This window comes from Lolium rigidum, chromosome 1, assembly GCF_022539505.1.
Source record: "Lolium rigidum isolate FL_2022 chromosome 1, APGP_CSIRO_Lrig_0.1, whole genome shotgun sequence".
Taxonomy (NCBI): domain Eukaryota; kingdom Viridiplantae; phylum Streptophyta; class Magnoliopsida; order Poales; family Poaceae; genus Lolium; species Lolium rigidum.
Window position 1 is genome coordinate 234551052 of NC_061508.1, and position 12103 is coordinate 234563154.

General features: G+C 45.7%; 1 protein-coding gene across 1 annotated transcript; it reads right to left on the reverse strand.

The window, feature by feature from the left end:
* Positions 1-6079: 6079 nt before the first annotated feature.
* LOC124683328 (probable 2-oxoglutarate-dependent dioxygenase SLC1) lies at positions 6080-9016 on the reverse strand. Its single transcript, XM_047217870.1, has 2 exons — positions 8117-9016; positions 6080-6612 (listed from the first exon to the last, which is right to left on the reverse strand). Exons 1-2 carry the CDS (start codon positions 9014-9016, stop codon positions 6358-6360), a joined length of 1155 nt encoding a protein of 384 aa, XP_047073826.1. The 3' UTR covers positions 6080-6357.
* Positions 9017-12103: the final 3087 nt, after the last annotated feature.

The window sequence follows — 12103 nt, forward strand, 5'->3', positions numbered from 1 at the left end:
GGATCCATTTTATTCAAACAAAACAAAAAAAATAAATAAACCGACGCTCCAAGAAAAAGCACATAAGATGTGATGGAATAAAAATATAGTTTCGAGGGAGGAACCCGATAATGTTGTCGATGAAGAAGGGGATGCCTTGGGCATCCCCAAGCTTAGACAGCTTGAGTCTTCTTGATATATGCAGGGGTGAACCACCGGGTGCATCCCCAAGCTTAGAGCTTTTCACTCTCCTTGATCATGTTGCATCATACTCCTCTCTTGATCCTTGAAAACTTCCTCCACACCAAACTCGAAACAACTCATTAGAGGGTTAGTGCACAATATAAATTGACATATTCAGAGGTGACACAATCATTCTTAACACTTCTGGACATTGCATAATGCTACTGGACATTAGTGGATCAAAGAAATTCATCCAACATAGCGAAAGAGACAATGCGAAATAAAAGGCAGAATCTGTCAAAACAGAACAGTTCGTATTGACGAATTTTAAAATGGCACCAGACTTGCTCAAATGAAAATGCTCAAATTGAATGAAAGTTGCGTACATATCTTAGGATCACTCACGTAAATTGGCATAATTTTCTGAGTTACCTACAGAGAATTAGACCCAGATTCGTGACAGCAAAGAAATCTGGAACTGCGCAGTAATCCAAATCTAGTACTTACTTTTCTATCAAAGACTTTACTTGGCACAACAAAACACAAAACTAAGATAAGGAGAGGTTGCTACAGTAGTAAACAACTTCCAAGACACAAAATAAAAACAAAGTACTGTAGATAAAAACATGGGTTGTCTCCCATAAGCGGGAAATGCACTTTGGCTCATAGGAGCATATGCTCCCATTATGTGAATCCACATTTTAAAGTATTAAAAAATTCTAAACTAAATTTTTACATGTACATCTAGATATTTTATGTTGGTACACAAGTTTTCAAAAGAAAAAACATTTTTCTGTGGCTCCTGTAAAAAAGACAAATTTTAATGTTGTAACACGACTACGTACAGGACATTTTTTTGTCTTTTTTGTACACACCACACAAAATGTTATTTTTCCACGAAAACTTGTGAACGAACATAGGATGTCACAATGTATAAGAAAAATTTTATGTCAGATTTTTTTTGACATTTTTAAAATTGTTTTTTATTATTTTCTATAATGGGTGCATATGCACGCGTGTGTCAAAATGCCACCTCCCCCATAAGCGCTTTTCTTTAACGCCTTTCAGCTAGGCGCAGAAAGTGTATATCAAGTATTATCGAAGGGTGGTACTTCTACAGCGGGGTGCGGAGTTTTCTCAACCAGGCATAGTATATTAGATACATAAGTTTTAGCATCTCCCTTTTCATTAGTTTTAGGCGTGCTACTCTCATCAAACAAATTTTCGGGAACAAGCCAAGCATAGTTATTTTCTAGCGCATCATTCATAGCTAGGAGCTTACATGGTATTGGTGCTTTGATCTCCCCACCATCATCAATATTATTAGTGTATCTTATTCTATCCATATCCATCTTTTCAAGGAGACTAACAAAATTAGTAGGAGAACCAAGCATATTAAATTTAGCAAAGACCTTTCTAGCTTCTCTTGCTAGACCACCAAATTCTCTAAGAAGGGTTTCTAAAACAAAATCTTTCTTTTCCCCTTCTTCCATATCACCAAGTGTGAAAAACATGTGTTGGATTATAGGATTAAGATTAACAAATTTAGTTTCCAACAAGCGAACTAAATGCGCAGCAGCAATTTCATAAGTAGGCGCAAGGTCTACCAAGTGTCTATCTTCAAAATTTTCAATGGTACTAACATGGTTGAAGAATTCTTCTATATTATTTCTCCCAACTATAGACCCACGTCCTACCGGTATGTTCTTTGTGGTAAAATTAAAAGGAAACATGATGAAATAAGTAAAGTAAATGCTAGTAACTAATTTTTTTTGTGTTTTTGGTATAGCAAACAAGATAGCAAATAAAGTAAAACTAGCAACTAATTTTTTTGTGTTTTGATATAATGCAGCAAACAAAGTAGTAAATAAAATAAAGCAAGACAAAAACAAAGTAAAGAGATTGAGAAGTGGAGACTCCTCTTGCAGCGTGTCTTGATCTCCCCGGCAACGGCGCCAGAAAAAGAGCTTGATGGCGTGTATTTCACACGTTCGTTGGGCAACCCCAAGAGGAAGGTATGATGCGCACAGCAGCAAGTTTTCCCTCGAAAGAAACCAAGGTTTATCGAACCAGGAGGAGCCAAGAAGCACGTTGAAGGTTGATGGCGGCGGGATGTAGTGCGGCGCAACACCGGAGATTCCGGCGCCAACGTGGAACCTGCACAACACAACCAAAGTACTTTGCCCCAACGAAACAAGTGAGGTTGTCAATCTCACCGGCTTGCTGTAACAAAGGATTAACCGTATTGTGTGGAAGATGATTGTTTGCGAGAGAAAATAGTAAAAACAAGTATTGCAGCAGATTTGTATTTCAGTATTAAAGAATGGACTGGGGTCCACGAGTTCACTAGAGGTGTCTCTCCCATAAGATAAAAGCATGTTGGGTGAACAAATTACGGTCGGGCAATTGACAAATAGAGAGGGCATAACAATGCACATACATGACATGATAAGTATAGTGAGATTTAATTGGGCATTACGACAAAGTACATAGACCGCCATCCAACTGCATCTATGCCTAAAAAGTCCACCTTCGAGGTTATCGTCCGAACCCCCTCCAAGGTATTAAGTTGCAAACAACGGACAATTGCATTAAGTATGGTGCGTAATGTAATCAACAACTACATCCTCGGACATAGCGCCAATGTTTTATCCCTAGTGGCAACAAGCACAACACAACCTTAGGGGTTTCGTCACTCCCCGGTGTCAATGCGGGCATGAACCCACTATCGAGCATAAGTACTCCCTCTTGGAGTTAAAAGTAAAAACTTGGCAGAGCCTCTACTAGAAACGGAGAGCATGCAAGATCATAAACAACACATGTATAATAACTTGATAATTAACATGACATAGTATTCTCTATCCATCGGATCCCGACAAACACAACATATAGAATTACAGATTGATGACCTTGATCATGTTAGGCAGCTCACAAGATCCAACAATGAAGCACAATGAGGAGAAGACAACCATCTAGCTACTGCTATGGACCCATAGTCCAGGGGTAGACTACTCACACATCACACCGGAGGCGACCATGGCGGCGTAGAGTCCTCCGGGGGATGATTCCCCCTCTCCGGCAGGGTGCCGGAGGCGATCTCCCGGATCCCCCGAGATGGGATCGGCGGCGACGGCGTCTCAGTAAGGTTTTCCGTATCGTGGCTCTCGGTACCGGGGGTTTCGTCACGGAGGCTATTTGTAGGCGGAAGGGTAGGTCAAGAGGCGGCACGAGGGCCCCACACCACAGGGCCGCGCGGCCAAGGGGGGGCCGCGCCGCCCTAGGGTGTGGCCCCTCCGTGGCCCCTCTTCGTCTCTCCTTCGGACTTCTGGAAGCTTCGTGGAAAAATAGGCCTCCGGGCTTTGATTTCGTCCAATTCCGAGAATATTTCCTTACTAGGATTTCGAAACCAAAAACAGCAGAAAACAGCAATCGGCACTTCGGCATCTTGTTAATAGGTTAGTTCCAGAAAATGCACGAATATGACATAAAGTGTGCATAAAACATGTAGATAACATCAATAATGTGGCATGGAACATAAGAAATTATCGATACGTCGGAGACGTATCAATCCATATGCCTCAACTCATACTTTCCGGATACTTAATCCCACCTTTATAACCACCCATTTACGCAGTGGCGTTTGATGTAATCAAAGTACCTTTCCGGTATAAGTGATTTACATGATCTCATGGTCATAAGGACTAGGTAACAATGTATCGAAAGCTTATAGCAAATAACTTAATGACGAGATCTTATGCTACGCTTAATTGGGTGTGTCCATTACATCATTCATACAATGATATAACCTTGTTATTAATAACATCCAATGTTCATGATTATGAAACTAATCATCCATTAATCAACAAGCTAGTTAAGAGGCATACTAGGGACTCTTTGTTTGTCTACATATCACACATGTACTAATGTTTCGGTTAATACAATTATAGCATGATATATAAACATTTATCATAAACATAAAGATATAAATAATAACCACTTTATTATTGCCTCTAGGGCATATCTCCTTCAGATATTGTTGTTGCAATATCCTCATCGAGGGGTGGAAGGTACATAAGTTTTTCTCTACTAAGTCTTCATCCAAAACTTTCTTAGTGCCAAATATCACTTTGGATTTAACCTATGCACGACAGAGTTTTATGCAACAACCCGTACTTAAAGTCCTGGAACCTTATGAGGGCCCATTCATTATTGTGATGATAACGGTGAGAAGAAAGAGAGATTGAAGATGAATGAGTAATCTTTATTGAGTGTTAATGTATATAGCTTTTGAGCAGGCACTTTATACTACCGGTTACAAGTACTTGTGCCTTTTCGGAAAGACACGGCGACGTTTCTAAGATGGATGCGTATGGACAACACTAGGATTCTAACATCTAAGTGGATTATTCCATAAAATATTGGGAAAAAATGGGGAGAATATAATAGCCGACCCCGCGTCGCTCCCGCACGGGGTGACACGGGGAAACCCTAGCTGCCGCCGGCGGGCTCCCATTTCCGGCCACATCCCGCCGCCGCTGCCAACCCCTCCCTCTCCTTACGACGCGGTGGCGGTGGGGCCCTTGCCGCCGAAGGATGTGGGGGCGAGTTGTCGTGGAGGCATGGATGCGTGGTGGAGGTCTTCGTGCCGTGCTCGTCGGATGCGCTAGTCGTCGGTGCAGCTTCGGGGCGAGCTGGGCGTCGGGGCGGCGGTCCCGGGATCTCGTGGTGGAGGAGGCGACCGCTGTGGCTACGCGGGCAACACGATGGTCGGATCTCGGCTCCGTGCCTGCCGTGGCGTTGGTTGCCGGGGGTGACCCCGTAGGCTGCGGTTCTGGTGGTGGCCGGTGAGTCCTCTGCGCCCCCTCCTTCCGACGGCTCATGGCCTTCTTCGGTTTTGGGGGTGGCGGCGGACGGCTCGTCGATGTATCTGCGGTCGGTGGTGGCTTCCTCTTTCCGCCAATGAGGTCGACCGGCAGGCGGCGGCGAGGGGGCCTGCCATTCTGCCTAATTAAGATTTGTCGGAAGCTTCTTTCCACTGGGCTGGCTGGATTCACGTGTTTCGAAAGATCATGCTAGAGAAATTTATTGTGCGATCAATGCCTGAAGATTGCTGGATTGGGTGTTTTCGGTCGGTCGCACCCATGTTTTTTTATCTGACCATTTGGTTTCAAAGGGAGCGCTTCGAAGCTCTGCTGACTGTTAATATCATGGAGTTCGTTTTCTTTCCATGGTGTTGGTGGAGAAGGTCATAAAAGCCGAGATCGATGGAAGAGCAATGGTGGTCGGATCTTGGTGGTGAGGTGGAATTAGCTTGGAGTTTCGTGACTTCAAACAGCGACTTGTATGTGGGGGCGACTCCACAGGAGAAGTTCAGAGTTCTATCTCTCAGGGCGAAAGTCCAAGGTCTGGCCTTAATTGGCTGTGTCTGGCAATGTTCTTGTTGAATGCATTGTTTTGAGAGGGAAGACTTTCTTCGGGGTGAAAATCTAAGATCTATTATCGGCCAATGACAGTGTTTGGGTACTGTTTCCTTCTTAGAGGTGTCGCTTATGGAGAAGCTGATCTTCTGGTGTTGTCTTGGTGGTGTCAGTGTCGTTGTTTCAAGTTCTCGATCTCTATAGCGGGACTTTTGTTTTTCTGTAATTCTTCTCTTTTTTTTAGCTGTGTGCATCCTTTATGCTATTAGGGTGTGATGTTGTTGCAGAGGCTGGGTGTAATTGGTATCTCCGCGATATTAATATATGATCTTTATCGAAAAATTCCATAAAATATTCTTAATACAACACTACAACACTACGTTGCTGTCTACTTCGCCTAAATATGGCTAATTAATCCTAACACACGTTGAACTCCTCGCTCCAGTTCCCTCTCCATAGCTGATGTGAACATTTGTCTGCCGTTAATTAAGTGTTGGAAATTGGGATGAATGCAAGTGCGTGCATCAATTGATACATCTTCGATGACATACAATTCAGACTGCACCTGGGAAATCATCAGGAACTGTACAAGTCAACACCAAGCACGAGCTGGAAACATACTCCAATTTGCACAGAGGCCATGGAGTAGTCACAGCTAGACGGTCCATTCGGCCGGGGTGTTGCTGACTTTTTTACCATGACTTTTTACCCTTTACTACAGGAGCAATACATGACGAAGTCAATCCAATCGTGGTCGAGAGGCAACAAAAAGTCAGTGTCAGTCGAGCCTCCTTGATTGCAGGAAGTTCTTGTGCTTGCCCTCGGCGGAGGCGAGGTAGGCGAGGAAGGTGGTGAAGTCGGTGTCCATGTAGCGCCGTGGTTCGCCGCCGCGTTTCTCGTCGATGAGCTCCGGCGCCGGCCCGACCACCCGCTGCGCCCCCACGCTGTGGAACGACGCCACCGAGATCCGCGGCCGCGTCGAGTTGACGCACACACGGTGCAGCACGCTCTTATACCGGCCGTTGCTGTATATCTGCACGCCAAAAGCAATTTATCTGTCAGCTTTTATTACAAAAGTAACTGTAAAAGGTCAATTTTGATTGTAAAAGTAACTGAGAGATCCCGAGGACTGCAGTTGGGCGTGTGTATCTGTATGCTAGATACTCTATGCTTAAGATCAAGCTAAGTATTTGCTCTAAAAAGAAGATCAGACTGAGTAGCTGCCGCATGCAGTATTGCTATTATTTTGTTAAGATATATGTTTAATTTTGTTATGGCTAAGTTCATTTCTTTATCGACAACAATGCTAAAATGAGGATTCTTCATGGTTCCACAAATATTTAATATTTTCTCCAATCAAGTCGTGGTTTCAGTTTAAATATCTACGACAAGTATAATGGATTGGAAGAAGTATCTATGCATAGCATGTGAACCGCTAGCTTGTGCGGTGTTTATATATAGTTGGCTAATACTACTTCCCATTAATTAAGACAGTATTAATACCTAGTGGTAGGATAACCTAAGACTACCCACAATGGGAGTATCATAGGTAGTATCATGCATGCCATGTAGGCAAAAATCTTATGTGGCACATCAATTAATGAGGTGAGAGGTGAGAGTAGTATCATAGGTAGATACTGTATCATAGCACGTAGAACTAGAAATTTTAGTGGTAAACACATCATGTACACATATTTGCATTGAGATTCTACAAAACATTAAATATGATGGAACTATGATACTAATTCATAATACTATGCATTGTAGGTGTTGTATCATAAACTAGTATCATATGTATGATACTAGTCTATGATACTTCCCATTGTGACTAGTCTAAAGTAGAAATACATATATACAACCTATTTCCTGTAATAGGTTACTTAAATTTATCTAAATTCGTATATATTTACATCTAAAACGCGTCTAGATATATATGAATGTGAATAAAGGTATTATTATTTCTCAGCCGATTAGGAGCTAACTTTGTTCTCAGTCGCATGATATCATCAAATTTCATTTGTAACTCATGTTGCAACTTATGACTAGCACGAATTCCAATGCAATCCCTCTGAATAAATCTAAGCCCACTTATTATGGAATGGAGTACATAGGCATCACCTAGGTGGCTCAACTTGGTTGACTTGCATAAAAACCAATCAATCATCGTCCTTTGGCATCACTATCGAATTATATACTACTAAACAGTTGTCTTCCTACCACAAAGTTTAGTTTGAGTTCTCGAGTACGTTGACCCCCTTAATTGTTGGGCCAGGATGTACAACTATAAATATATATTTCATTTTGGTTTGGTGTATTCTGGTTTGACTGAATTCTGACAGGTAGCGATCGATGCCCTTTCAGACATGCCAATGGTGGCTAGCAGAAATAAGTTGACATCCTAGGTAGGTCAATTCCATGTGGACGACGTACGTACAGGATTGTACGAGCTAGTAAGGATTCGGCTTGCCGTACGTCCGATGCTGCCAGCAGCCAGGTATAGTAGGATTTGAAGTGGCAGTAGTGGTGTAATTAAGTACCTCGAAGTGGTCGCCGACGTTGACGACGAAGGAGCCCGGGACGGGGTCGACGGTGAGCCACTCGCCGTCGTGCATGACCTGGAGGCCCTCCACCTCGTCCTGCAGCACCAGCGTGAGGAACCCGTAGTCGGAGTGCGGCGGCATGCCCAGCGTGAGCTCCGGCTGCGGGCACGCCGGGTAGCAGTTCACCGTCATCATCTGCGACCCCGCGGACGTCAGCTCCTCCATCACGCCGTCCTCGGCACCTGCGATCCCCATGGCCTCCATGGCCGCCCCCACGACCTCGACGAACACCCTCCGGCTCGCCTCCGCGTACGCGGCCGCCACGTCCCTGAGGTCGGCCGGCGAGTCGGGCCAGGACGGCACCACGTCCCCGAGCGGCGGCGCGCAGGAGAGCTTGAGGAAGTCGCGCCAGCAGAGCACGGCGTCGTTGGCCTGGTTGAAGCTTGTGCCGTACCGCACGGGGGCGCGCACGTCGGGCGACATGTACCGGGCGCGCTCCGGGAAGGGGAGCTCGAAGAAGCGCGCCCCCACGCCCAGCATCGCGGCGACGGACTCGGCGCCCACGCCGTGGTTGACCAGGTGGAAGAAGCCGTAGTCGCGGCACGCCGCGTAGAGCGTGCGCAGCACGCCGTCGCGCTCGGACGGGACGCGGAGCCGCGCGAGGTCGACGACGGGGAGCTTGACCCTGGCGCTGGCGGGGGCGGCGCCGGCGCTCCGGCCGGGGCGGTCGCAGGCGGGCAGGACGTAGCTGCCGGGGAGCCGGGTAATGCCGGCGTCGGAGAGGTGCCTGACGCCCTTGAGGCAGTAGTCGTCGTCGTCGTCGTGGACGGCGCCTCTGGTCTTGCCATGCTGCCGCAAGGGATCGCCGGCAGTATTTGCCAAGCCAACGATGGCCATGGCCGATATAATTGGTAACGCTGTAGCTTGTCGGGCTAGCAAGCGATGCACATGAATGGCGTGGTGCGGAGTGGAGCACGGTGAGCCGTGTGTATATATAGCTAGACTAGAGAGCGGACATGGACGGAGCAGAGCATCGAGTGAGGAGCAATCGCATTGGGTTGACCAGTTTGCGATTAAGTTTACTCCGTGGTAACGGCGCGCGCGTGCCATGTCAGACGAACACCGTTTCAGCGGGCACGTGGATGTGGATGTGCATGCACCTTGACCTCGCTCCAGGTTTTGTATTCATAGTTCCTTGGGTCACCTGCAGCAATCAATGGGCATGCACCCCGTCACGATGACAGCACGAAGGTGCGACGAAGCTCTGTTGCCAAAAAATATGTGAGTTCATCGTGTCAACACAGCAGAGATTTTCAACTACTAGACTACTCCTTTTCAAGTCCTAAGCACATGGTTGCTTACAAATGTGTTTTTGGAGCCGTCTCCTTTTTTTCACCACCGCTCTCGTCTCATATCTCCACCTCTCTCGGCTCATTTAGACCGGGCCCACTAGCCCCTCCTCCTCTCCTCTTCGGCAACAGCCGGTGTTGAGTGGGTGAGGGTCCCCTCCCTTTTTGCAGTTGTAGCCTAGGTTTAGGCTAGGATTTGCCTTCATGCATGGCTAGGTCTAGCTTTATGTCGTAAGATTCAAGCATATCGTCGATGCAATCGAGTTTTGCGTTTTGGCTCATGTTTCTGCTCGTTGTGGTGGCGAGGTGTTGCGTGTGACTGGAGGAAGTGGCGTAAGCATCTCCTTCAATAAGCACACCTATGGTTGGTACTCTTGTTCAAGTTGAGCTCGCTCATCCCGACCGCCATGGAGGCATAACATGGGTTGCTATGACGAGATCTGGAGAGCAGGGGATAATTGCTAAAGCTGCCTGATGGATCAAGCCTCCACAGCGGCAACGATAGGCCGAGGTGATCCTTGGCTGAGATGGTGCCGAATCCACGCGTCGGTGCATCCTCAACCTCCTTCTATGGAGGCTTTTCAACCTCGACATGGCAGAGCAAAATCTTCTTATGCTAAGTGGTCGTAGGTCAAGCCACGCTGGTGCTGATGAAGACGATGGACTAGATAGCTTTTATGCAAATCTTTGCATGGTTCGTTCCGCAAGAATCCAAGGCCTTGTTTTAATTTCCCTATCTCATGAGGGCCTTGTTGTAATCTGTATTATCACCACTGCTAATTGATGCAGTTTCTGAGCCTTTTAGGCCCCATCCCTATTCAACAAAATTGCAATGTATGAACAAGAGGAAACATGAACTCCAATGATATGCAACATATATATTACATCGGTTTGCTATTTCCCAGATAGCTGAGAACTAACTTGGTTCTCATTCTAGTCTTACACCATCAGATGTGCATCGGGATTCGTGTACTTGAGTTACAAATTTGGTTGCAACTAATATTTTTTTAGTTGCAAGTTAGGTTGCAACTGAAATTTTTTGGGGACCGTTAGTTTTGATTCATGCAAATGGTGAGTTGCAACTCATAATTCAATGATGTCACCTGGCTGAAAATTGGCTACACCCATATTATACTACCTTTGTTCCATAATATAAGATTCCAGTACAACGAGTTTGAACCTAGTCCATGTTGGCCGCTAATATGCGCTAACGAATTTGTTTAGGGTTTTCACGTTTTAGGCTTTAAGCAACAAGATAAAGGTGTATAATGCAAAGTGAACAACCTAGATGATACCAACATAAAGGAAATCAAAGGAAACTAGTAACACAAAGAGCAAGGTAAAGGAAAGAGGTAACCGCCAACGTGACACAAGATGCCATATTTGTTACCCATAGTTTCTTCCTTTTTAGGGGAAGTGCGTCTACTTTGGAGAGGTGTGGTGCCACAAAGGCCGCAAACACCACAAATGCCTCATCTTCTTCTCCGGTGAACCTACCACAAAGACGAGTCCATTTCTCCACTAAGTGGTGCTTGTCGAGGTGGGTACCAAACCTTCACAAGGTTAGGACACGACTCCACAACTCAATTGGAGGATCCCAACAACATCTTGAACCTTGTACAACAGTAAGCAATCTCTCAAGACACTCTCTTCACAGGGGTCTCCACTATGAAGACCTAGGGTTACAAGTTCCAAAGTGGAATCAAAAGGAAATTCAAATTCATTTGGTCAAAAGGTAGGTTGGGCCCTCCTCCTTAGGTTTCCCAAAGATGGGGTGATTTGGTTGGCTAGAGAGGGAGATCCACCACCTTAAAACTCTAAAGTAATGGAGATGATAGAAAATATACGACACCCTCCTTGTGGAAGAAGGGATGGCTATTTATAGCCCTCAACAGATTTCTAGCCATTGCACAATCGTAGGGCCAAATGTTTTACGGGGGTGGAGTCTCTGGTACAAAATAGCACATGTCGGAGATTCGCCCCCCTTCATTTCGGCTGGTTGGGCCATTCTGGCCAAGTTGGTACGACCAAGGGCTAATATGCCAGGGCTGGTCAAACCACCATGGCCTAATATGCGGGAGGATATCAAAGAGTGAAGCTCTTGGCCAGAATTGGCCCAAACTGGGGCCGTACCATTCTCGCGAGGCAGGGCTGGAGATTCCGTCCTAGACTGGCCAGATTTTCTGTCCCCTTGGTGACCGGAACTTCCACCCTGACCATATGACAACTAGCATTCTGAGGCTTTACCTTCACCATTACTCTGAGACACACAAAAACCTAAAAAAACCTACATACTAAGGCATAGCGTTGTTATCACCAGAATTTGACCGAGTCAGAGGTGGGCCGCGATCAAGATGGACGTGAAGAATATATATATAGAAGAAATACGTAAATCGGCCTTTTACCAAGTTGGGCTTAATTGTCCATGTATCTGTAACATATTAGATCGCATCTTAGTTTAGAAGTTAGAATCTTACTCGTGCACGATCTGGTGCACGCCCACATTAGAAAGTCCGTTGGACTATAAATATGTATCTAGGGTTTATGGAATAAACAACAACCAACGTTCAACCACAAACAAATCTCGGCGCATCGCCAACTCCTTCGTCTCGAGGGTTTCTACCGGTAAGCATCA